We start from the raw sequence: 24233 nt of genomic DNA, 5'->3' as shown, positions 1-24233 counted from the left end.
TCCAAGATAGAGAACCCTGGGCGTGTTTAAACTCTAGTCACAGACTTGCCCCCTGACTCCACTGCTGATGTGCTGTCAGATAAGTCTTTGGTTCTGCCATTAGATTTTTCTTTCCACTGCTCATTGTATCTCAAAGTCAGAGACAAAACAGATACCTGCAGTACAGTGAAGCTGCCTTTGAGAGCTTTAGATCTGAGAAAAGTGAATCTGACAAAAAATGTTCATCAAGCGACAACACTTCCAACACCCCCGTCACTACAAATAACTTTTGCTACATAAAAAGTAAATAAACATGTCCAACTTTTTCTTGTTTAACAATGTAGGCGTATGTATCGTGCATTTTGAAAAGTTTAAGCTATCTTTTTCTAATTGTTACTGTCACTTTAGGCTGCTGAGAAGATGCTGATGATAATTTCAAAATAGGGATCATATAGATCTGTAATGGATACTGTTTAGTGAATATAATCAGCTCATTACTTTATTTTTGATGATATAAAGTTTTTTTTTACTCTTCTCATTATATGCTTGATCAGAATAAAAACAATATCCAAAACTACAAGAAGGCAGGAAGGATGTTAGTGCAGGGTCATTCAAAATATACAACTTCCACATCACAGAAATCAACTAATTTGCCTTCCTATCACCATCAATTTGTACTCATTTGTTGCGACAGAGAACAGAACAAATGTTCTACAAATAGATGTAGAGGATTATCTACTCTATGTCGTTCTTGTTATTTTAGATGTGCTCTTCTATGGATGGCACTGTCAGCACTATTCCACTTTTCTATATGTTAGAAGTACAGGAGTAAGTGATGTTAATCAGAACTATATTTGCAGTAGCCAGATGGAATAATCCATCCATTTAACTTTGTTACAATTATATACTGTATATCAAATAGAATACTTGCTCTCTTTAGAGCCAGTAATGACATGGTTTCAGCAGGGTGAAATGACCTGACCATGCAGGAAGTTTTCTCCTGTGTAAGTTAACTAACTAAACCTGGGAATCAAATGCTGTCACTGTAATATAATGGTGATAAAGAGGTAAATATTTTGTGTTCAGCAGATAGTGTAAGTTAAGTTTGCTGCTCCTATTTTCCATACAAAATCTTACACAACACATATTTCCTCACAATAATCCAGACTACATTGTGCACTCCACATCAACAGGATGGACACTTGTGATGATTTAAGAATACACCTTGGGCCAGATACCACTGCTGGACTGACAGATTACAAAGGGCCTCAAAGATATGTTGTAATCTACCTCTCTCTACCCTGTATGCCTCTGTCTCTATTATACAGATTATTATGAGAACACTTAACTAATAAAGATCAGTAATCAATAATTTGAGTATTATTGGGACATGTTGTCAACTAAAACTTGAGCTTGCAGTATGGAAGTAAAGTCACAATTGCTAAATATTAGGATAGTGACTTTTAGAGGTAAAAATGCAACTTTCAGCATTAATTTAAGGGTGTTTACAGATCAGATAGAATTTACTACCCATTTTAGACATAAACATTAATTGTTAAATCGAGGTATCATTTTCGTGAAATTGATGTGTGTAGGCAGTCAGCCAGGCCACGTTGAAGAAAGACAACGTACTGCATATGTTAGTGGCACACTAGAGGAAGGAGGGGTTACTTAAGCGGCATATCTCATTTAGAAATAATGGGCAGCAGGGTTGGACAAATTCATAAACAGTTATTGTCAGACTATCTATGAGGCTGTGAATCTATGGCTACATTAAAAAGGCTATGCCCATTTAACACTCTTTTATCTTGTTTTATTGTGGTGCATTCTTTCTTCACTATAATTTGCCTTATTTAATTCAACTCTTGCGCTGAGAGGTTTTAATCTTTCCAAAGAAAACTTTGACGTTATGGTGGTGCTTGTGCTCATCAAAAGTCATTTTGTTTCATTAGGCATTAAATTAGACCAAATTGTTGAACACAGACTGACTGACTTATTGACCAACATTGACAGTCCTGACAGGCTGCCTGTGGGGCAAAAATGGTTGTAGGGAGACAAAATCTTCCGTAAAGAGAAGATTTGACAACAATTAAAAAAATAAAAACCTTAAACAACCAGCAAACAACATATTTAATGGTCTCCTCCAGTTTAACTTGACTTGCTATAAAATGTAACACCATGTCATATAAACAAGATGCTGCTCTTCACCTCTCTTTCTGCTCTCACTTAATTGCTACTGTAGAATGGTAGCTTGGTTATTTTTGATGGACCGACAACAGCAATGATGGGGTTCAAAACATGCCCTCACTTTTTAGATTGTCAAACGCTAATGGACTCAATAATTATCACAGCGATTAAAAATGGTCATTAAGGTGTTTAGTGGCTGTTGAATCTTTAGAAAACTAATGAGCTCAAATGTTTTTCATCATCTACATCACCTTCTTCTGTATTTCAAGCCAACACAGTGACCTTCAGGCTTTAGATAAATACTCACCCTCGTCACTGCATCCAGGCCCCATGCAGGGCTCAAAATCCTGAGTGTGCGGGCAGGGAACGCTGAGGTCCAACTGGGCCTTCAGCATCCTCTGCCTCATCCGCTTGCCCTTTTCACAAGTGGCCGAGCTGCAGGCAGACCATGGAGACCAGTTGGAGTAGATACAGGTCTCAGGAGTATCATCTGCAGCATAGAAAACAGAATAGACACACTATAATAGCCTACCGCTGTTAAGTACGCTTTCAATCGTGAGTGTGTGAATGTGTGTGTGTGTGTGTGTGTGTGTGTGTGTGTGTGTGAGAGAGAGAGAGAGAGAGAAGAGAGAGAGAGAGAGAGAGAGAGAGAGAGAGAGAGAGAGAGAGAGCAGAATCCAGACCTTCCTCTTTTTCCTCCTGGGCAATATCTGCCACAATGTCGTCCACATTGTCCGGCACAATGTTGCACTGTTCGCCCTATGGACACACAGACACAGTAATATAGCTACAATAGTTCACCACCCTGCAAATGTTCTGTTGCTTTGATTTTCTGTTTGCAATTTTTAAAACCTTCTATTTGCTTTTTGGAGCTATCAGGAAGGGTGGAAGCCTGCAGGTAAATGCAAGATCTGCATAAACTTCAAATTCGTTTTAAATGTGATTGGGACAAAATACACAGAGTGAAGACATACATTATAATAGATAATATATGAATGCATTCTGCATGTGTAAACTGTGTGCATGTGTGTGTTGTTTGTGTCTCTGGATAGTTGAATAATATAAAGAGTCACTATCATGTAAAAAAAAAGAAGAAATCTGTCATCATCCCCACGGCGGCCTCTAGATGCCACTGAAGGACTGCTAACCTTTTCTGACTTTCTGCTTTGCTGCAAGTGTTCCAAGGGAATGTGTTTCAGCGGCCATTAAATATCTAATCTAGAATGGATTGGGATATTTGCTATAAATAATTTAATTTACTTTATTCACTGCTTTCTTCTGAAATGCTCTCAGGAGTTGCATTGCAACTCTTTTGATGTGTTATGTAATTTACTATTGTTAATGTACAGTGCCCTGCAAATCAATGAAACTGATGTTGCCACAGGATGACATAGCAGATAGTATATTCACTAACAAAATATCACATTTCTATTTTTGTCATTTTACCTCACCTACAATAAAACAGACTTGTTTGAATTGCAGTATTTGAAACTGAATTTGTTTTTACTTCTACTACGACAACATATTTAAATTGCCTGCACCATTTTAACTCTCCTACCATAGCTTTTATTTTTACACCAACACATGACTGAAGGGAAAACTGCCAGACCTTTCTGGCAATGCGTTCCACCACCACCCTGGCCACAGGAGTGATAGCACCTCCCTCAGGGTCGTAAAAAGGGCTTTGCGGATGATCCAGACTGGTCAGGGGACGAATCTTGTCCTGCGGCACATTGGGCTTGTTGGGAGACTAAAAGAACCACAGAGAAGAAAAATAGATGGGCCACAAAGCAGTGGATCTTGGGGATTTAAAAAAAATAACACAATGTCAGGATTTCTTTAAAAAAAAAAAAGTTAATTTGCAATGAGCCCAAAGTCACTAAAAGTTGCACAAGTCACACAAAGGACAAGTTTCAAAGTCAGAGAGCAGCTGTGGAGGAGCACTGTAGTTTATATGGGAGACGCTCTTATTAGTCAACAGTAAAGGTCTGCCAGCATGGGGTTGATAGAAGCATCACCGCCAGAGGCAGTCTGGATGCAGTAAACCAGCTCATCCTTCAGCCCCCCCACCGAGGGCACCCAGAAAAAACCCCCAGAAAGAGTAGTACTGACTGCGTTTGCTAGAACGAGGGAAATATGGAGAGGGGTAATGAGGGGCCACTGATTAAAGGATAGAGTAAAAGTAATGGCACGAAGGATGTATCTCATTACTGTTACAGACCTGTGGCTTTGACGGCTTTGTCAAAGAGAGCCAAAGTCCTACACCACTTCAGAGTAGCCACAGTTTCGCTATCCTCTGGTGCTCAATATATATTTGGCTGGAGGGTATATTTCATTGATCTTTCTGAAAATCTTAAAACATCACACCTTACTCTCTTACTCTCTGCTAAAAAGTAGTGGAGTTTGAGCAAATATTCATTTTAACAAATATATGGCAATATTCATTTTGTTGGTACTAAACATCCACATCTTTCAGATTTTAGCAGAGTAGAACTCATGGAAGTCTCTTCATTTTTTGAAAGTGATGTATTTAGATAAACTGAAAATTAGAGGATGTGTCACTGAAATTACTTGGATACTGAAGACAACTTTAAAAGAAATGAGCATTTTTAAATTATAAAGGAGAAACTTTTTTCTGTGGTTCCTAAGTACATTTATGAACAGATATTTGTAACGGACATCTGGGATGATAATATCAGGTGAAATTGTAAATCAAACTGAATCTAGAAACATGTTTATCTTGGCTTGGTATTCTGGTTCGACTGAGTTAAGAATTAGAGAAGGAATATATATGTGGATGCTATTTGTAGCTAGCAGGCACTAAAGGTTTTAAGATATCTTAACTGTTTGTGATGAACACAGTTGCAGCTACAACTGCTTACTGTGTTGATAGGTGGGCCAAATCAGTGGGTTAACCTACAGCCCCGTTTCCAGAAAGGTTGGGATGCTGTGTAAAATGTAAATAAAAACTGAATGCAATGATTTGCAAATCCATAATCCCAGATGTAATTGAAGAACAAAGACAACGTATCAAATGTTGAAACTGGAAAAATTCAAAATAAGCACATCATTTTCATCAAACAACACATTTTTTTCAGTTTCAACATTTGATATGTTGTCTTTGGTCTATTTTCACTTAAATACGGGTTCACATGATTTCCAAGTCCTTGCATTCTGTTTTTATTTACATTTTACACAGTATCCTAACTTTTTTTGAAAAAAGGTTTTAATACATAACTTGATGTTGTTGTTTTTTTAGAAAACCTGTCCTTTTCACCTCATGCTGTATCTTTGCTCTATGTCTTTTCATTTCCACACTAATTCTCCGGCACCCCTAACAAGGTTTGCCTCACACAAGGTTTGACCAAAACTCAGAACAATTGAGAAACCACGGCTGTAAGCAATTCAGATTCTGCACTCTCAGTTTACAAAAGCTTTTACAAATGTACATGTGATTTAATACAAAAGCAACAAAGTGTGTGTAAGAAAGGACAAGCATGGTGTACAAAGGAGTGTGTGTATATTTGTGTTGTGTTTTGTGTTTTGTGTTTTGTGTGTGTGTGTGTGTGTGTGTGTGTGTGCGTGTGTGTGCGTGTGTGTGTGTGTGTGTGTGTGTGTGTGTGTGTGTGTGTGTGTGTGTGTGTGTGTGTGTGTGTGTGTGTGAATGAGAGTGAGAATGAGAGTGAAAAAAAGAGGAAGAAGAAAAAGAAAAAGAAGAGAAAGAGTGAAATTATTCCGCAGGTCGTCCAAAATAAACAATGGACGGCAGTTCAGTGGGTTCATCTGTGGGCTCCAAGGGATCAGCCAAAGGTTTCACACATGTAGTCACAGAATTTGGTCAAAGATACAACCTAATCTGTCAGTGCTGACTGGAGACACTGAGCACGGAGTAGACAGGACCTTCGGGGGGAAGGGACGTTGCTCGAGGCTGTTAAAGGAGAATTGGATGGGTGATGACACTTGAATTGTTGCAGCCTGGCAGTATGTGAAGAGGTGAGAGAGGGAGTGATTGTGAATGTGGGCAGACAGTCAGATGAAGAGGAAGAGGTTAGTTTAATGACAAGGTCAAAATGCGAGTGTGAAGGGAAATCTCAGCTGGTGATAAAAGCGAGGAGGAAGGTTATTGAGGGGGTAAGAGGTGGAGAGAATAACAGCTTGAAAAAGGCTGTGATTGCGATGGGAATGTGGGGTTGTAATCTAAGGTGAGTCACATAAGGGACACTACTGTTTTTATTGTACAATGATGATAAAGAGTTACATTCCCCCAATTTTTCATTAAAGCAATGATCACAGGGAAACTTCAAAATTATCACCACCACCTGCAAACAAATTCAGGATGACTTTAGACCATGCGTACCAACAAAGGATGACTACCTGGCTGTCTTAGAAAATGTAAACACACCTTTTAGCATACAAACTGCATTAATTAAAAAAGGATTTAGTCAACGACAATATTGAAAACTGTTAATTTACCAATGCATTGACGTAATGTATCAAATAGGCTAACCATTAAATTGACGCCATTTAATCCACATAAATTATTCTCTGAATTTAAGTATTTACATATATTCACAGATAATTGCAAATACCTCATTTTGTGAGTGTAAGAACATTCCTGCGCACATATTAGTGAATGAGGCCCATTGTATTTATTGAATGGCCTATATTTTGTCGCACTTGAACTTTACTGCCACTTATTGGATTTGAACTTGTATGAAATTACGAAGGCCAGAAGCCCCATCTCGCATAGTCAATGAAAGTGAAAAATACCATGATTTAGATCTGTTCCTAGTTTTAATGGGGTTTTTTGGGGGCTCATGTTACACAATTTCACCTAGTTTGATTATAATCGAGTCAGTTTTCTGTAACACTGCTAACAAACAAAGGAAAAAACAAACACAATAATGACCAACTTAGCAGAGGTGATAAAGCATTTTCAAGGTCTCTAGGTCTTCCCAATGACTCTTTGATAGTTTTCTATAACTTTTGGTTGAAGTGTGTTTGCTTCCTTCACCACAAATACTGTCAATTAATAAGGGTGAATGTTTGCACTGACCTCATATGTCACCCCACTATCAGTGCCTGCATCCCAGGGGATCAGATCCTGGACCACCTTCTGGGCCCAACCACACTCCTTGGTGCACAAGTCCTCAGCAGACAGACCCACATTCCAGTCTGGACTGGGCCCCAGCATGGTCAGGAAGGACATGAGGTGACGAGTCCGGTCCACTGAGAATTCAGCTGAGGGGGCGGCCCGCCTGAGGAAGAGAGTGAGGATGACTTCTGAGTAAATCAAAGCAGCAAGTTTGTAAGTGTTACTAAGGCAGAGAAAGACAGGTGTTAGCTGCATCCCAAGTGACAAGCGTGGACTTCTAAAAGCTGTGCCACACAAACAATGTGTCCTTGAGGCTCTTCCTGCTCAACCTTAACAGAGATGTGAAGCCTGAACAAAACCAAATCTACTGATGTATTCAGATGGTCCTTATGTACTTAAGTCATACATTTCCAAAATGTAGATGATGAGTTTCTAATGTTCGTGTTCAAGTTAAGTTATATAATAGTCAACAATAAATAGAGGATACTTAAAACAGTGTCCGTTTTCAAGGGTAAATAGTCAAACAGTGAGAAAGTGTAATTAATCCATTAGTCTATTTTGTTTTGTCCCCAATCTGAGTATTTTAATAATGGGTGTGGGCCACTGCAAAGTTCAACCCAATACTGACTGCATGATCTGCACATTCAAACCACAACCTGAAAATTAGATGAGATAGAACTTATTTCATCCTTAAAAGAAATATGGCCAAGATTTTTTTATTTTTTTTTTAATTTAAAAAATGTATCTTCATTCATTTGCAGGTGTTGGCTTTACTGAATTTGGCACACCTTATGTTTTGCAAGCAACTTGTTCCACATACTGCAGATCCTATTTCAAAATTACTGAAACACCTTCGTTAGCCTTGGAGATTGGAGAATCCATGTACGTTGTATTTCCTGGAGTCAAGACTCACCAGTCACTTGCACCAGCTCACCTAAATAACTTGGGCACTTTCATACACTTTCATTTTCAGTTTCATATACAAGTGAAGTGCTTGCACTGTGGAGCCTGGTTATCATGATGGAGAGCAGGGCTGCAACATCGAAAGGCAACATGGATTGGGCTTAATACAGATCCTTAAGATTGGCCTATAGCACTTCATTGTTTTAACAAAATATAAGACAGGTACTTTTGTTATGTTTGTTAAGACAGTGCACCTACAGTATGCCACTGATTCAAGAAAACTGTAATTTCAGTGTTTCATATTTTTTGAAAAATGTATGAAAATAAAATCTGAAAGAGGAAATGTAACAATGTGAGATGGATGTTAAATTAGAAGAGAAGTTTGACTACAAAAGTAGACCTCTGATTCTCCTTCAGAGGAAGAGTATAAGAAGATATATACACAGACCAAGGAATCATAGTAACTGGCAAAAACTTAGTTGACATATTGTTGACTCGGACTGCCAGAACACATTAATACACGCCACATTTGCTTTGTTCCACCATCAAGAGCACACACACACACAAACACAAACACAAGCACACAAACACAAGCACACACACACAAGCACACACAAGCACACACACACACACACACACACACACACACACACACACACACACACACACACACACACACACACACACAAAACACAAACACAGCCCTCTGGCCATCTATCTTGACCAATGATTGACAGCTAAACTAATTACATACATTTTCCCAGCCAATATAAGATTAATTAGGAGTGGGGAGCTTCTTGTTGTAACATAGACAATTAGCTAGTAATTCGTCTTCACGTGTCATCTTGCCCATACAAATCCATTTGACTTCAGCCACCTCAGTCCTGCCCTTGTATGCTGTGCTAATGGTGGCCTCGGAGAGTATGCCCTTATCCCCTGGGAACACACAACTTGACTGAACTTTCCTGGGCCTCTGCTCAGTGAGTACTGCAAGTCTGGGGTTTATCTCAGAGAGCCACCTGGGCTCTACAAAAAGGTGAAGTGTAATTGACAGAAAAGAAGAGACAGAGCAAGCCTGGTAGCAAATGAGGCAGGGATTAATCACCCTAGATAACCCCAGTGAAATGCTTCAGTAATTCCAAAATGTTTCTGGTTAATAAATGTGCATAAACTTACTTTTGCAGAGGTCTTGATATCAATGTTAGTTGGTGTTATGATGTTGCTACAAGGATATTTGGTACTAATGATTCTCTACTCACACATTCTCTTACATTTGACAGTTCCCAAAATGACCGATGTGGGTGGGTCATCCATGTTTTCTGATAGTTAATATCTGGTAAAGGTTACAAAAACCACTTGATGTAGGTCAACGAAACAATGCCTTCATGTTAAACAAGCAAACTCCAATACAATACAATAAATCAAATGTCCAAAAAAGGTAGCTAGCTATCAATACCATGGTAACCCAGGGTTTAGTGCAATTTGTTTAAGGACCTGTGACCTGTGACGCATGTGCAAACACACTGCCACGCACACTGTTAGGTGGGTGCTGTTTCTAAGGTTGTGTAGCCACTGTTATTACGGTGGCTAGTTTTTATATAATACTCAATATTGTATATTTCAAGTCATGAATATTATCATTCTATTTTCAAGTCATTGCTTACTCATCTTAATTGTGGTTGTCCGGTTTCAGTCACAACACGTTCCTGTAAATGTTTCACAACAAAAGCCTTATCAAGAAATGAAGAGTTTTCAGTATACTAGAATGCTACAAGGCTTTTAATTTGAAAGTAAGTATTGAGTTAGTATTAACACGTAATGCAGTACCTTTAACAGGGCAAACAGGAGCAGATCAAAACGAGGTATAGGGTTGCAATTGTGAATCAATCAATACACCTTAAATGTCAGTATGACAACTCTAACCATTTCAATTATTTTCATTAGCTCTCTTGCGTGACCTTTGCTTTAGAGATGATTGGATCTTCAAGCATTAAAAAAAAAAATAGAAATGAATTTCAGCCAGATGAGGAAAACTGTGAACATGTTATTTTCTCACTTGGAGAAAAAAAGAGGCGGAGCGTCGTTATGGTGCGCTACAGCACTACTACGCCTATGACGGTAACCACAGCACACCTTTTGCCAGTTTGTGGTTGGTCAATCAGCTGATTGTAAAGTATCCATGGAATCTATGAAAAGGGCATGACAAGTAAAACAATATATATATATATATATATATATATATATATATATATATATATATATATATATATATTGTTGAAACCTGGAACATTTAGTGTCCTGCAGAGATTTTCTAAAGCATTGTTAGGGTATGGGTTAGTTTTATCATTAATAAATTACTTCAACACTGGAAAAAATGCAATGTTATGTTTTGTTATGTTTTTCCTAGACTTGGTTGTAGGCTTGACACACGACAATATCAGACTATACACACATAACCCATTGCTATCAATCCCAAAACGTAGAAGGGAGCTCATTAACAGCTGCATTATTGTCTTCAAAAGCTCCTTCCTTCATACTGTTGACAACTAACTTCCTTTTTTTTTTTTTTTAAAGGTGCTAATCACATATAACCCCCACTGGTCCTCTGGTTATTAGGAAGACACCTGACAAGAGAGTGGTAGCAGTGAGACAAGGAACCTGTGAGTGCCATGGAGGTATTGAAGCTGTCAGGCAACCATTCTAATCCAGTGGAAAGTGAAAAAAGTGACATAGAGAGGGGGTGGACTAATAAAGAGAAGTTTAGTGAGGAAACTAACGGAGGAAGATACTGAAGTGAGAAATATGATTTTGAAGCGAGTGGGAGGATACAGTGCAACAAAGAGAGTCAGAGGTCGTTTTTCATCAGAATCTGGGTGAAAACTCCAGGATGATCTATTGTTTTAAGGTCTAGGAGAAAATGTACTGGATAACTGGTGTGGAGATGTTTTATGTAAGCATCTGATGTCCATTTGAGGATCCCAGGGTGTGTGTTCGAAAATGTGGGTTTATGCATACGTATGAGCAGATTGTCTTGAGGAAGTTTCGGATGGAATTAAGTGTTTTAGCATTATAGTAGTTTGATAAACTCAAAGTGGTGCCTTGGGTATGTTTTTAATAAAAAATGTTGCAATGCACAGATGTGCAAGGTATCTACAGTGGTGACAGACTGTTTCAGGAGCAGTTGCCCAATCTGAGGCTAAAGCAGTTGCATTGGCATTATCTGTATGCACCTGCTACCTCAATGTCTGCCTACTGAGAGACTCAGTCTTTTTCTGTGTAGGCCGTCAATGACTTAACTACATTTTAAATGTCATGCTTGTCCCTGTTTCCAGCAAAGGCAACTCCATGCTATACTTTAAGAATCACCTCCACCTCTTTGTTTGTCGGATAACCAAATTAATTAAATGAACCGTCACCCCCTGTGTCTCATCTCCTGAGATACGGAGTGATTGAGACAGTCCATACACCACTCCATGCTTTGTGTCCAAATAATACAGGCTAAATAGAGCTGAAGTGGGATAACTGCACTGCACTGACTCTGAAGAAGGTTTCAGTTGAACTTTTAAATCAAAATTTTGGAAAAGAAAATCGTATTTGGGATATTTAATATCATATTACATTTTTACTTGTGGTATATTTTTAACAGCATTTTGGAACCAGGACATTTTGTATGTCAGAATAAAACCTTTAAAACATGTAAGTTCCTTTCAAGCTAATAGTAACAACTGTAAAAGTAACATTTATCATTTATCATTTATTTTAGCTTTTCTGTTCTATTGAGTTTCATTTTTCAAAAGCCCAGTGGAAATTAGATGGACAAAGATCTGTTTATGTACCTTCTGATCTGGAAAAGACACATTCAACTTTATCTCTTGTAATGTATTGGGTTTCAGGAGACCCACTGCTGAAGACACTGCCCTAATATTTGTGATAATGGCTGTCTCTTTTTCTGCCTCATTCGGCTCTCATCTCCCACTTCCATTCTACTTCTACATCTCTGCTACTTTGCCCTTTGTTTCAGCAACCATTTTACCCTTTATAGTCAAATGAAATTGAGTGTAAGGTTTATGAGGAGGCATTTCATTTTACAGAGTAAAGTGGTAGTAAACATAATACACAGTTACATTCATTTTATAAACTGAAAATTTAAAAAAAAGAAACTACTATTTTCTTTGTCAAAGTTTGGTCACCTTAAGTCTGTGTCTTTAAATTCTTGGTTTAGGAGTTTTCACCCAATCTTTCTTGAAGATCACTTCTTTCAAAAATAGGTTATGATCTACCCACAGATTTGTAATGTTCAAAATAGGGAACTGTGAGAGCCATTCCAGAAGCTACTGCTTGTATTTCTTCAAGTAGTTTGTTGTAGTTTTGAAATATGCTTTGGATTAATGCCCTATTGAAAAAAACAGGCTTGCTTAAGTTTCACTGCTTTGAGTGACTGCATGACATTAACATCCAGAATTTGCTGATATGTAGAGAAATCCATTCTTCCCTCTATCAATGTTTCCTGTGCTACTGGTGGACACACTCCCACATAGCAGAATATTTCTAATCAAATGCTAACAATTGACAAGGTTGTTTTTTTCTTAAAAAACAAAACCAAAACATGAATTCTTTTATTTGACAGGGCTCCTTAAGAGTCCCGGCAAATCAATTCATGTCTAACAAATGAATGAAGTCTACAACCAAAAGGTTTGTAAATGCCACAAGAATACATCTTTTTTTTTTTTTTTCAGTTTTTTACATTCATCTAAAAAGTAACAATACATTAACATCTGAAGACAGGCAACTTTTTATTATTATGGTTTTTTTTTTACTTTCTTTTAACTCCAGAAATACGTATTTTTCCCAGGGGATGCCCAAACTTGTTCATACATCTGCCTATATTGTATATACCAGAAAAAGCACAAACATGCATATTTACCCCGTATTACTGAAACTGTAATACACAAACACACACAAGTAAACACATCCCATTATGAAACTTGCTGACACAAATGCATATATGCATTTTCATGGAGCTAATATAAAAAGCGAATGAGCTCCCCAAGACTATTTTAACACTTAAAATTATGCATTTTTTTTTTTATCTAAATGAGTAATATTACTTCTTTCATGAAAAGGACAATCTCATGTCGTGATTGATACAAAACATCCTTCCCTTTTCTTGCTCGAAACCAGTGTAATTGATCCGACACACTCGTGCATGTGCTGTACACAATCGCAATGTGTGAAACAATTAATTGGTTGTGTATACAGCACAGAGTGAGCTCATTAGCCCTGGTGGATATCACTGCTTCTATTCCTGTCTGTACTTTTCCCTTTGGAGACTCATCTCATCTTCAGTGAGGCCCTTTTGGTTGCGAGAACATAGCCCAGGCCTTCACCACTGAATTTCTTCTTTACACGCTGAGTCAAACAGGTTCTTGTTTATCTCATGAATAAGAAATGAAATGGCTCCTATAAACTTAGGACTAAATTAATGTACACATGTTAGCTAGTGTAGCTGGCAGTTTAAGGGCTCCTTTGAGTTGGGTTTTCACTAATCAGAAAACTCTGGGTCCAACTTTGGAATAACTTTAGCCTCAAAGCCTTCAAACTGTACAAAGTAAAGAATACCACAATGGTTTGATAGTTGCTTTCCAGTTATTTCAGTATGTTGTAAAAACACTTGAGAGTTGAAATTTGCTTAAAATAATCCATTACAGCAGACATATTTAATAAGGAGCATGTCAAATATTTTCTGTGTCCAACAATTAAATCAGTTTCAACATAAGTGACTGATTTACTTAGCCTGTTGTTTCCAGATCCAAATGCCCTGAATGAATATATGGGTCTGGTCTCCTCCACAATGCCATCTTTAAACAATCGTCATTGACCACCGTATAGGCCAACATTGTACCACAGCTGCAGCTACATTTAAAAAAAAAAAAAACGCGTGACTTCAACTTTATCACATGTAGCCACCTCCACTAGTCGCTGAATTGTCTGCCCTTTAGAGAGGCAAAGCAAATGTTACTGCAGACAGGGTTTTCAGACTATAATCACAGCGAACAAATCTCAATAATCTGGTGGAACATTGTCAAAGTTTTTACGAGTAAATCATGGATTTTTTAAAGATTTAATTGTAAAATATGTTTGGACTTTTTTGACACTTTGTTTGAAACTACAATTACCGCCTAGGAGTTGTATGCCTCCGCTAATCACGCAAGTTGCATTTTTATCTTGCATATTTTTCCAAACTCAGATGTTTCTGCAAAGGAGCTATAAATTCTAAAATGTGGATCTATACCTGCTTTATCCTCAACAGGGTCATGGGGGGGGGCTGGAGCCTATCCCACCTTACTTTTGCCAGTCTATCACAGGGCCAACACTTATAGTCACACAGAAACAAAGTCCATTTGCCCCTAAGAGCAATTTGTAGGATCACTAATTAACCTAACATGCATGTCTTTGGACGGTGGGAGGAAGCTGGAGTACCCACGCAGGCTCGCGGAGAACATGCAAACTCCACACAGAAAGGCCCCCGGCAAGGATGGAACCCAGAACCTCCTCGCTGTGAGGTGCAGGTCACTGCACCACTGTGCCACTGTGAGATCTATACAATCACCCTGATTTCCAGATGTACACCCTGAGGTAATGTCACCAATTCAGTATCTATAAGAAATGTGGTCACAATCTCCCCTTCTGCTCCTCAGTTATGTTGTTGAATAATAGACAGGGAGAATAACAATCACTTTATCATGTAAGATATTTGTGTGAAACGTTGTCATGCTTAAAGTATAAATAAGTTACAGCCACAAGCATGGGTCACCGTTACCTTTGAGCACCAAATTCTAATCAGTTCATCTCTGAGTCCAAGTGAATGTCAGTGCCAAATTTTAGAAAATTCCCATAAGGTGTTCCTGAGATATCGCATGAAAAGAATGGGACTGATGGTCAGGATGGATGTAAGGTCATATTGACCTTGACCCTCGACCTTTGAATACCAAATGTATTCACTTCATCTTTGAATCCAAGTGAATGTTTGTGCCAATTTTGAAGAATGTCCAGCACGGTATTCTTAGATATCATGTTCACAAGAATGGGAAAGATATGAGGTCATTTTGACCGCTGACTTTTGACCACCAAAGTCTTGTCACTTCATTGCTGAGGAAATTTAAGGTCAGTTACTTTAGATGTTCCCCAGATATCATGCTCATGAGTATGGGTCAATGTAAGATGACAGTTATCTTGACCTTTGACCATCGACCCTCAGAATCGAATTAGTTTAACCTTCCATCCAAGTGAATGTTTGTGCCACATTTGAAGAGATTCCCTCAAGGCATTCCTGAGATACCGCGTTCACAGTAGGAAATGGAAATGAGCCCACAGTGACCTTGACCTTGACATTTGACCACTAAAATCTTATCAATTTATCATTGAGTCAAAGTGAATGTTTGTGTCAAATTTGAAGAAATTCCCTCTCTGCGTTCCTAAGAATGCAATGATAGTTTGATAAAACTTTCAAAATGAACTATACAGTCAGTATCAGATACTGTATGTGGTAGGCATTATGGTACTAAAGATATATTACTTACACATTATGTGGCTGCCAGGCTGGCCACTGTGCTTTCATCTTAATGACTGTCAAGACATCATCGCCCTACAGGAGAAAAACAGATAAAAAAGACACAAAAATTCAAAGTCAGTCCACTAAAATAATCAAACCTTCACATTTGAACGATTCTGCCTCGCAAGTTAATGATTAAAAGGATGACTGGAAGACTTTTTCCATTTCCACACTTTATGATCAGTGGAAATAGATGAAATGCACGGTCAAAGGAGCTAAAAGCCCAACTTCATAGATAGAAAGGAAAAATACTAATGCTTTCTGAAAACCACCAGTCATTGGGTTTTAAGTAAAACATTCATCTGTCACAAGTTTAATTTTTTTCATTTGTCAATTTTCAAATGTTCAGTTTGGAGTGCTTCAAAACTGTAATCACCAGCTATGAAATTTTTAAAAATGACAATCAAATCTTAAAACAAATGGAATTTTCTTTTATTTATTTTTGTATCTTCTCCTGCCATTGATGCTGACAGTCATAGGCACTTTAATTGGCTCTATTCTCCTTAAAACTTATGACCCTGACAGCAACAAAGATTTATAAATGGATGCATTTTGTTGTCATGTCTTCATATTCAGTTTTCTCTTCCAGAATACTTCTGTGAAAAAAAAATTAATCAAACAAAACATGGGAATAGTCTTTCAAGATGAAGTGAAGGCTGATAGTTCACCATCAAGTAAAGATACACAAACACAAAAGTACAATATCCCCCCAAAAAAAGAATTACCACAACAACACAAACTGAACATGAACATTATAAGTTTTACAAATAAAGTATTTTTTGTACAGCTGTTGTACAAGTGTTATTATGTTTAACACTTCAACATGTTGTGACCTCGCACTTCACACAATCGTTCTCACATTTTTTGGTCAACACGATGACAGACTAGACTGTATTTAACCATACGGAATAAACATTTATATGTATACACTGTATGTGTAGATACGTACAGTATACGTACATGTATCTTTAGACATAGCAAACATGAAAGAATGAGTATCTATCATGATGAAAATGATTCCTGCCAGTGAGGGCATCATTCAAGGTTTTATTCTTCCGATCAAAAGCTCACTGCTTCCTCAAAAATCCATCAGAAGACACTGTCAAAAATGCTTTTTTATCAGACTATTTAAACATGATGAAAAAAGAATGTCATGCAAATGCATACTTCTAATTGAATCATTTATGTACATGTGTGCAGAAAATTGCTCAAATGTTGCAATGATGAGAGTAATGATGCTTTCTATGGCCAGTATACATTCAGGAAATAGCTTGTGTTCCAATAACCAAAATGTCAGCAACCCCATTGGTTGCTTTGCATTATTGAATTTCATTGCAGCAAATCTGACAGGCTGGTAATAAGCAAAGCAGACTAATCCTATTTCAGACTCAAGGATGTGATGGGTTGTGCCCGTGCTGAGGAGACACATATTACATACTCATCCTCTTTGAATGTTTCCACAACCTGACAAAGTATTGTATGCTTAAAGAAGCTTTAGAGTTTTGCATAAACACTTCAGTCAGTTTTAAATCTCATCTAGTGAGACATTTGCAAACCTAAAATGAATAGCAGTTGACAAGTACGAAAATGAAAAGAAGTCAAGGTGCCACTTTTGGTTCAGGTTCTTGGTAAAATACAAAGAGTGAAAACAGTGTTTGGTTTGTCTTTCTGCACAAGGAAAACACGTTTACCTTCTGTATTGATACACTAGTTAAGTGTAGTTTGTATTATTAGAACTGTGACAGTAATGCAGCATATCAAGTTACGATTCTGCAAGAGCAATAATTATTCAACCAGTCTCTGCAAAACTCCTGTGATTTCTCAGTATAAAGGTCAACAGAAGCTCAGCTGAAGGCATTACATGGTGTTTATGGGAAATGTAATCTTGTTAATGAAATTATGCTAATATAATTAGGATGAACAAGAGGCGATGGAGTATGATACAGGGGACCCTGAGATGTAGTTTCATACATAAGAATACATTACAGTTGTAAGAGATAACACTTTTTGTTTTTGTGCATACAGTATGAATATTTTTGTAACTTTAAACCTGTGGTTCCTCAAATTCAGAATATAAATAAAGATGAGGACTAAAATATTCCCAGCTATTTTTGTGATGTGCAGTGTGCTCATGATCATAGAAAGTCATTACATTTGACTCTTCCTTCAATAGGTAATAGCATACACTGTGTATAAAATGGGATAATAGTATATTAAACGTTTTTTCACACAAGTTTACTGAACAAAAATCAAATAAAACTCCATGAATGGCTTGCAATTTTTGAAAAACGTTGTTGCAAAATCAAACAATTACAAAAACAACTCCTAAAGGTACTGATTAATATACAGAAAGAAAAGGAGAGATCCTTTGGCTCATTTTGTTTTTATTGGGCCATCAATTTGATCTACAACAGTGGTTTTAAAAATCCAATTTCCCTGGCAGAAGGTGAAGAAAAAGGACTTTTGAAACACTAGTCTAGTGAGGAACATAGCTGACAAATGTTGCTGTAATAATTTTAGAGAAACATACTGTATATCTCAAAACCGCCAATGTCTGAGACTGGGATGATAACAGCCTTTTGCAGAACAAACTGCAGGAAAGGAAGCATTACAAGTTCTATCTTTATCTTTTTTGCTCCTAAACATCATAAAACACCACCACTTATGGACTATATACAGTGCTACAAGCTTGGCAAACCTATTTTTGGGCAGTTTCTCCCATTCTTCTTTGCGGGATCTCTCAAGCTCCATCAGGTTGGATGGGGAGCATCGGTGCGCAGCCATTTTCAGATCTCTCCAGAGATGTTCAATCGGGTTCAAGTCTGGGCTCTGGCTGGGCCACTCAAGGACATTCACAGAGTTGTCCAAAGCCACTCCTTTGTTATCTTGGCTGTGTGCTTCGGGTCGTTGTCCTGTTGGAAGATGAACCTTCGCCCCAGTCTGAGGTCCAGAGCGCTCTGGAGAAGGTTTTCATCAAGGATGTCTCTGTACTTTGCTGCATTCATCTTTCCCTCCATCCTGACTAGTCTCCCAGTTCCTGCCACTGAAAAACATCCCCACAGCATGATGCTGCCACCACCGTGCTTCACTGTAGGGATGGTATTGGCCAGGTGATGAGCGGTGCCTGGTTTCCTCCAGACATGACGCTTGGCATTCAGGCCAAAGACTTCAATCTTTGTTTCATCAGACCAGAGAATTTTGTTTCTCATGGTCTGAGAGTCCTTCCGGTGCCTTTTGGCAAACTCCAGGTGGGCTGTCATGTGCCTTTTACTGAGGAGTGTCTTTCGTCTGGCCACTCTACCATACAGGCCTGCTTGGTGGAGTGCTGCAGAGATGGTTGTCCTTCTGGAAGGTTCTCCTCTCTTCACAGAGCAACGCTGGAGCTCTGTCAGAGTGACCATCAGGTTCTTGGTCACCTCCCTGTCTAAAGCCCTTCTCCCCCGATTGCTCAGTTTGGCCGGGCGGCCGACTCTAGGAAGAGTCCTGGTGGTTCCAAACTTCTTCCATTTACAGATGATGGAGGCCACTGTGCTCATTGGGACCTTCGATGCTGCAGACATTTTTCTGTACCCTTCCCCAGATCTGTGCCTCGATACAATCCTGTCTCAGAGGTCTACAGACAATTCCTTGGACTTCATGGCTTGGTTTGTGCTCTGACATACACTGTCAACTGTGGGACCTTATATAGACAGTGTGTGCCTTGACAAATCATGTCCACTCAACTGGATTTACCACAGATGGACTCCAATCAAGTTGTAGAAACATCTCAAGGATGATCAGTGGAAACAGGATGCACCTGAGCTCAATTTTGAGTGTCATGGCAAAGGCTGTGAATACTTATGTACATGTGATTTTATTCGTTTTTGATTTTTAATAGATTTGCAAAACTTTATAAAAAACATTTTTCATGTTATCATTATGAGGTATTGTGTGTAGATTTTTGAGGAAACAAATGAATTTAATCCATTTTGGAATAAGGCTGCAACATAACAAAATGTGGAAAAAGTGAAACGCTGTGAATACTTTCCAGATGCACTGTATACAAAGGACATAATTCTCTGGAAACCTTCCTTCTGAATCAGCTTAGCTTTGTAAAATGTTTTAAATATGCAAGATACTGATCTGAAGCAGAAATAAAAGATATTAATAGATACAAATATTTTTCTCCACAATGAAGAGACAATAAAATATCAAAATGCCAAGATGTGTGTGAAAGTTAAGATTTCACAAGTTTGTGTTGTTTTTTTTCAGAGGAAAGGACAGTCTCAACTTTCCACTCCATGTCCAAAGTGTCAGTAAATACGAGTACTGCTTTTAAAAGGGAATCAGAGGAGCTGACATTATTAACTGATGCCAGCTTTGAACCATTCACAGGTTATCAGTGGGCACACTCTGTGTCTCTAGCCATTAACACATCACAAGAACACTTCAAAATAAAGCCTAAAAACCAGTTAGCAACATGCATTAAAAAAAACATCGAACAATCGCTTGGAAATCTTGGTGATGTAATGTTTTCCTTGCAAATTTTGCTTGTGGTGCGTTATGACCATCGTGCTCATTAGTTCCATCACTTAACCTCAAATCAGTTGACATATACACAAATTATGACCTAACAAATACTCTAATATTTATTGTTGATTGTGAATGTATGCAGTTTAATAATAAAACATATACTGTGTATAAAAAAAAATGGTACAGCATTGAATCTCAATATTGGCTCTCATTACCCTCAGCCATAACGAGTAGGAGTCTGGAGAAAGTCTTTGTATAAGCAGTACAGAGGATGTAATTGAATATTTCCTATGATTACTCACTAATTACAAGAAATCCATCACTTAGTAGCTCCCTAGAGATTTTGATGGAATGGATAAGTATCATAATTAACTGCAGACATGTCAGTACCGTGTCCACAAGCTATGCAGTGGCCCCAGTCACATCTGTCCCCAGTAATATTCATTTATGCTACTTAAGAGCAATACACAAGTGAATAGCCTCCTTCAAAATCAAAAGCAAAACTCAAGAGCTTGAACCCTTATGGACTGCTTTTGACATTGATAATAATAAACTCTCCCACATCAATACAAATCCTCCATTATACCTCCATCTTTCTAGTAAATATGGTATAAAACATATATGGTGTCGATGATGTTCAATGCAAAAACCTAATGAATGCAGTGTAACAATAAAAGAGAGCTAATGCACAAACCTACTGAAATCTGAGCCTTGCTAATTATTGACGCAGTTTCACTAGTATGGAAGTTAAAGTCAGAATCCTTTGAAAAAAAATGGATAAGAAACTTTAATAACATGAGAAAAATAATTTTATGTATGCTGCCATTAGACAAAAATCACTTGTATCGCTTCACACAACTTTTCTGTTAGGTTTAATGGCTGGTAGCAGAGATTTATTAGCTTAATGACAAAATGTGCAACAGATCATTATCATCCATCATCTATACCCACTTTATCCTGAACAGGATGACGGGGGGGCTGGAGCCTATCCCAGCTCACTTTGGGTGAAGGCAGGGTGCACCCTGGACAGGTTGCCAACCTACCACATTACATTACATTACATTAAGCTGACACTTTTATCCAAAGCGACTTACAACATACCGAAACTGAATTTAGGGTTCAATGTCTTGCTCAAGGACACTTAGGCATGTGGACAGGAGGAGCTGGGGATCAAACCACCAACCTTCCGATTAGTGTGCAACCCACTCTACCGACTGAGTCACAGCCTCCTCACAGGCCCAACACAGAGATAGATGGAAACAAAGACCATTCACGCTCTCCCTGAGGGCAATTTGTAGCATCATCAATTAACCTGAGCTGCATGTTTTTGGATGGTGGGAGGAAGCCAGAGTACCTGGCGAGAACCCACGCAGGCACAGGGAAAACATGCAAACTCCACACAGAATGGCACAGGCCCAGAATCAAACCCAGAACCTTTTCACTGTGAGGAGACAATGCTAACCACTGCACCACTGTGTTTCCAGATCATTACCTTGCTACTAAATCCCAAGACTCTGACTTAATTTCTCAGTCAACACATACAACTATGCTTGCATGTGCTTTTTGCCCGTTCTCCCATCCAGTGCACTTATTATGGTTTCTCATGCTGCTTTAAGAGCAAGACTTGAACTACAGTTGCAAACAATTACATGTCTTGACTCTTCATTTCAGTGCTACAAAAGATGATGTTGCACATTACCATAAATCCATAGTATTTGTCCACATGGCTGCTTGTAGTTTATTATGGAGGTTGTTATTGTGGTCTCTTTGTTCTGGTTTTCTGTTAATTCCAGTTTTGTTGTCCAGTGTTCTGTGTTGCTGTTCTCCTATTATTCAAAATATAGTATTAGTTTTTCTTATGTGTTTTTGGCCAACAAACCTTTGTGTTTTCAGTACAGTGACTGAAGAATTGACTGGTTAGCTGATAATTGGTCAACTTACACCACTAATTAAAGTCTTCCCACTGGCAGAAGTATTTCTAAATCCAATCCCTGCTTTTCATATGTCAAAGGCAGGCACAGAGGGATAGACTTTTAAAGATGACATGCAAGTAGACTTTCTGCTTAAATTGAGTATATTTCCAGTAATGACAGGGATGTCTAAAGCTGAACCCTATTAGCAATATAACTAATCCCCTTCTTCTCCAGCCAAACATATATACTTGTTAGCTTTTCACAGAGCCTGTCATTTCCTTCTACTAATTTAATATTGAGCAAAGGCAAGTCTGTAACTCGCTTGCATGCTGTAGAAAGGCAGCTAAGGGACAACCTCTCAGGATCTCATTAGAATGGACTCAAGAAATGTCTTTTGAACTGTAAAGAAAGAGATTAGTTACTAATAAACCCACATACTGCTTCTCACTGTGTTCATATTTCAATGTTGCAATTTCACAATTTCAGTGTTTACTGATTTTAATTAATTTACCAATGTATTTAATTGTCTATGGTTACAAAGCTTGATCAAACCAAATCAAAACCCTGCCTTCTTTAAAGTATAATGCTGTCAGTAAAAAAACAAATTCTTAATCTAATCTTTAATTTATTCATTTAGGAAATATCATGCCTTTATCACCAAAAAGTTTAAGGAGTAAATAAATAGAATGTATTACAGCTGACTTTGTTTTTTCTCTTTTCATGTTTTGTTTCTCTGATGTTCAGACAGAACATAGTGAAAACTACATTTTTGACTTTTGATATACACTGCCAATTTTGTTTAGAGATCTTTGACTTTATTAAATAAATTATCCTTATGAAGCAAGGGCATGCTTGTCAATATTGGGCTAGTAATTTACTGGTTTAATTTACTAAATGTTTTCAGGTTTATTTTTATTTCAAAAGAGGTACTTGTGAACTAGATGTTGTATAGCGGGACATTGAAGAAAATGTAGAAATTGATAAACCAAATTTTCCATCACATCTGAGAATTATACAATTATATCACATTTATCATGTAATCTGAAAGAATTGTTTCATATTAACAATGAATGTTGCTAAATTAGACAAGAAACATGTTGATTAGTGGTATTCAGCACTTGTACATGCATTCTAAGCACGTTTTGGAAATTTGGTTAATGTTTGTGCCCTTTTAAAATCAGACTTTTAATTTTAGAGAAACTGAACATACTGTATCTTTAAAGCTGCACTTCAGCAGTGTTTCAATTCAACTCAAATATGTTCTCATTTCAGGCATAGGCAAAGATCCACAGCATCACAGCCAGCAGTTTGTGTATGGGTATACTGTATCTAGATTTATTTTGTTCTGTTTATTGCTTTTCGCTTTGTCTGGAAATCATTTCGGTCAACCATCATGAATGACATTCTGATATTCTCATTTCTGCTCTGTGGAGAATTGACTGAGGACTGAGAAGTAATTAGCATGGGCACATGAGAGCAGCCTTCATCAATAACCTCGTTATTGGAAATCAGTTATTAACTAAAACTGAATAAACTGCTCTGAAAACACTCAACAACATTGCATTATTTTGGGCAGTTGACAAATCATAGAACCAAAGGAAGTCCACGCTCACAAATGTTTCCTGATTCACCATCTATTTAAAACAAATTAACCAGTTAACTCTGGGTTTGAATAACCTAATTACTTCATCTTTTTCATGGATTTTATAGCCAGGAAGAGGAGAATCTGTTGTCTTCCTACAATAAATACGTCTCTACTCAGTCACCTGTTGGGTTGACGATCCTTGTATGTAGGATAGAAATTATACTGAGATATATATTTAGAACAATGATTTCCCCATTTTCTCAAAATGTTCAATCTTCTAAATTATTTTGATGTATAGCTCTAAGAAAAAACTGCTGCAGGTAAGAACAGACCGTGTACACTGAGCATTTGAGCATTTACACACTTTGGTTCATCTGACCTGTGAACTATATGAATGCACAATGCATTTTATTAAATGTGCAGATGTTTGTTAAGCTTTTCATTCAA

The 24233-nt window shown here is 37.8% G+C and overlaps 1 protein-coding gene across 1 annotated transcript in view; it reads right to left on the bottom strand.

Moving 5' to 3' along the window:
• spon1a (spondin 1a) overlaps window positions 1–24233 on the bottom strand; it is a 70785-nt gene that overhangs the window by 5065 nt on the left and 41487 nt on the right. Inside the window, exons 7-11 of the mRNA XM_069174100.1 lie at window positions 15745–15809; window positions 7223–7424; window positions 3776–3916; window positions 2850–2925; window positions 2474–2656 (exon numbers count right to left, since the gene is read on the bottom strand). Coding sequence (XP_069030201.1) covers window positions 2474–2656; window positions 2850–2925; window positions 3776–3916; window positions 7223–7424; window positions 15745–15809 — 667 coding nt within the window. The remainder of the gene's footprint in view (window positions 1–2473; window positions 2657–2849; window positions 2926–3775; window positions 3917–7222; window positions 7425–15744; window positions 15810–24233) is intronic.

This window comes from Embiotoca jacksoni, unplaced genomic scaffold (assembly GCF_022577435.1).
Source record: "Embiotoca jacksoni isolate LCO1_2020_lvr unplaced genomic scaffold, fEmbJac1.0.p SCAF_6, whole genome shotgun sequence".
Classification (NCBI taxonomy): Eukaryota; Metazoa; Chordata; class Actinopteri; family Embiotocidae; genus Embiotoca; species Embiotoca jacksoni.
The sequence above is the reverse complement of the archived record's forward strand: the minus strand, read 5'-3'. Positions and strand labels throughout refer to the sequence as shown.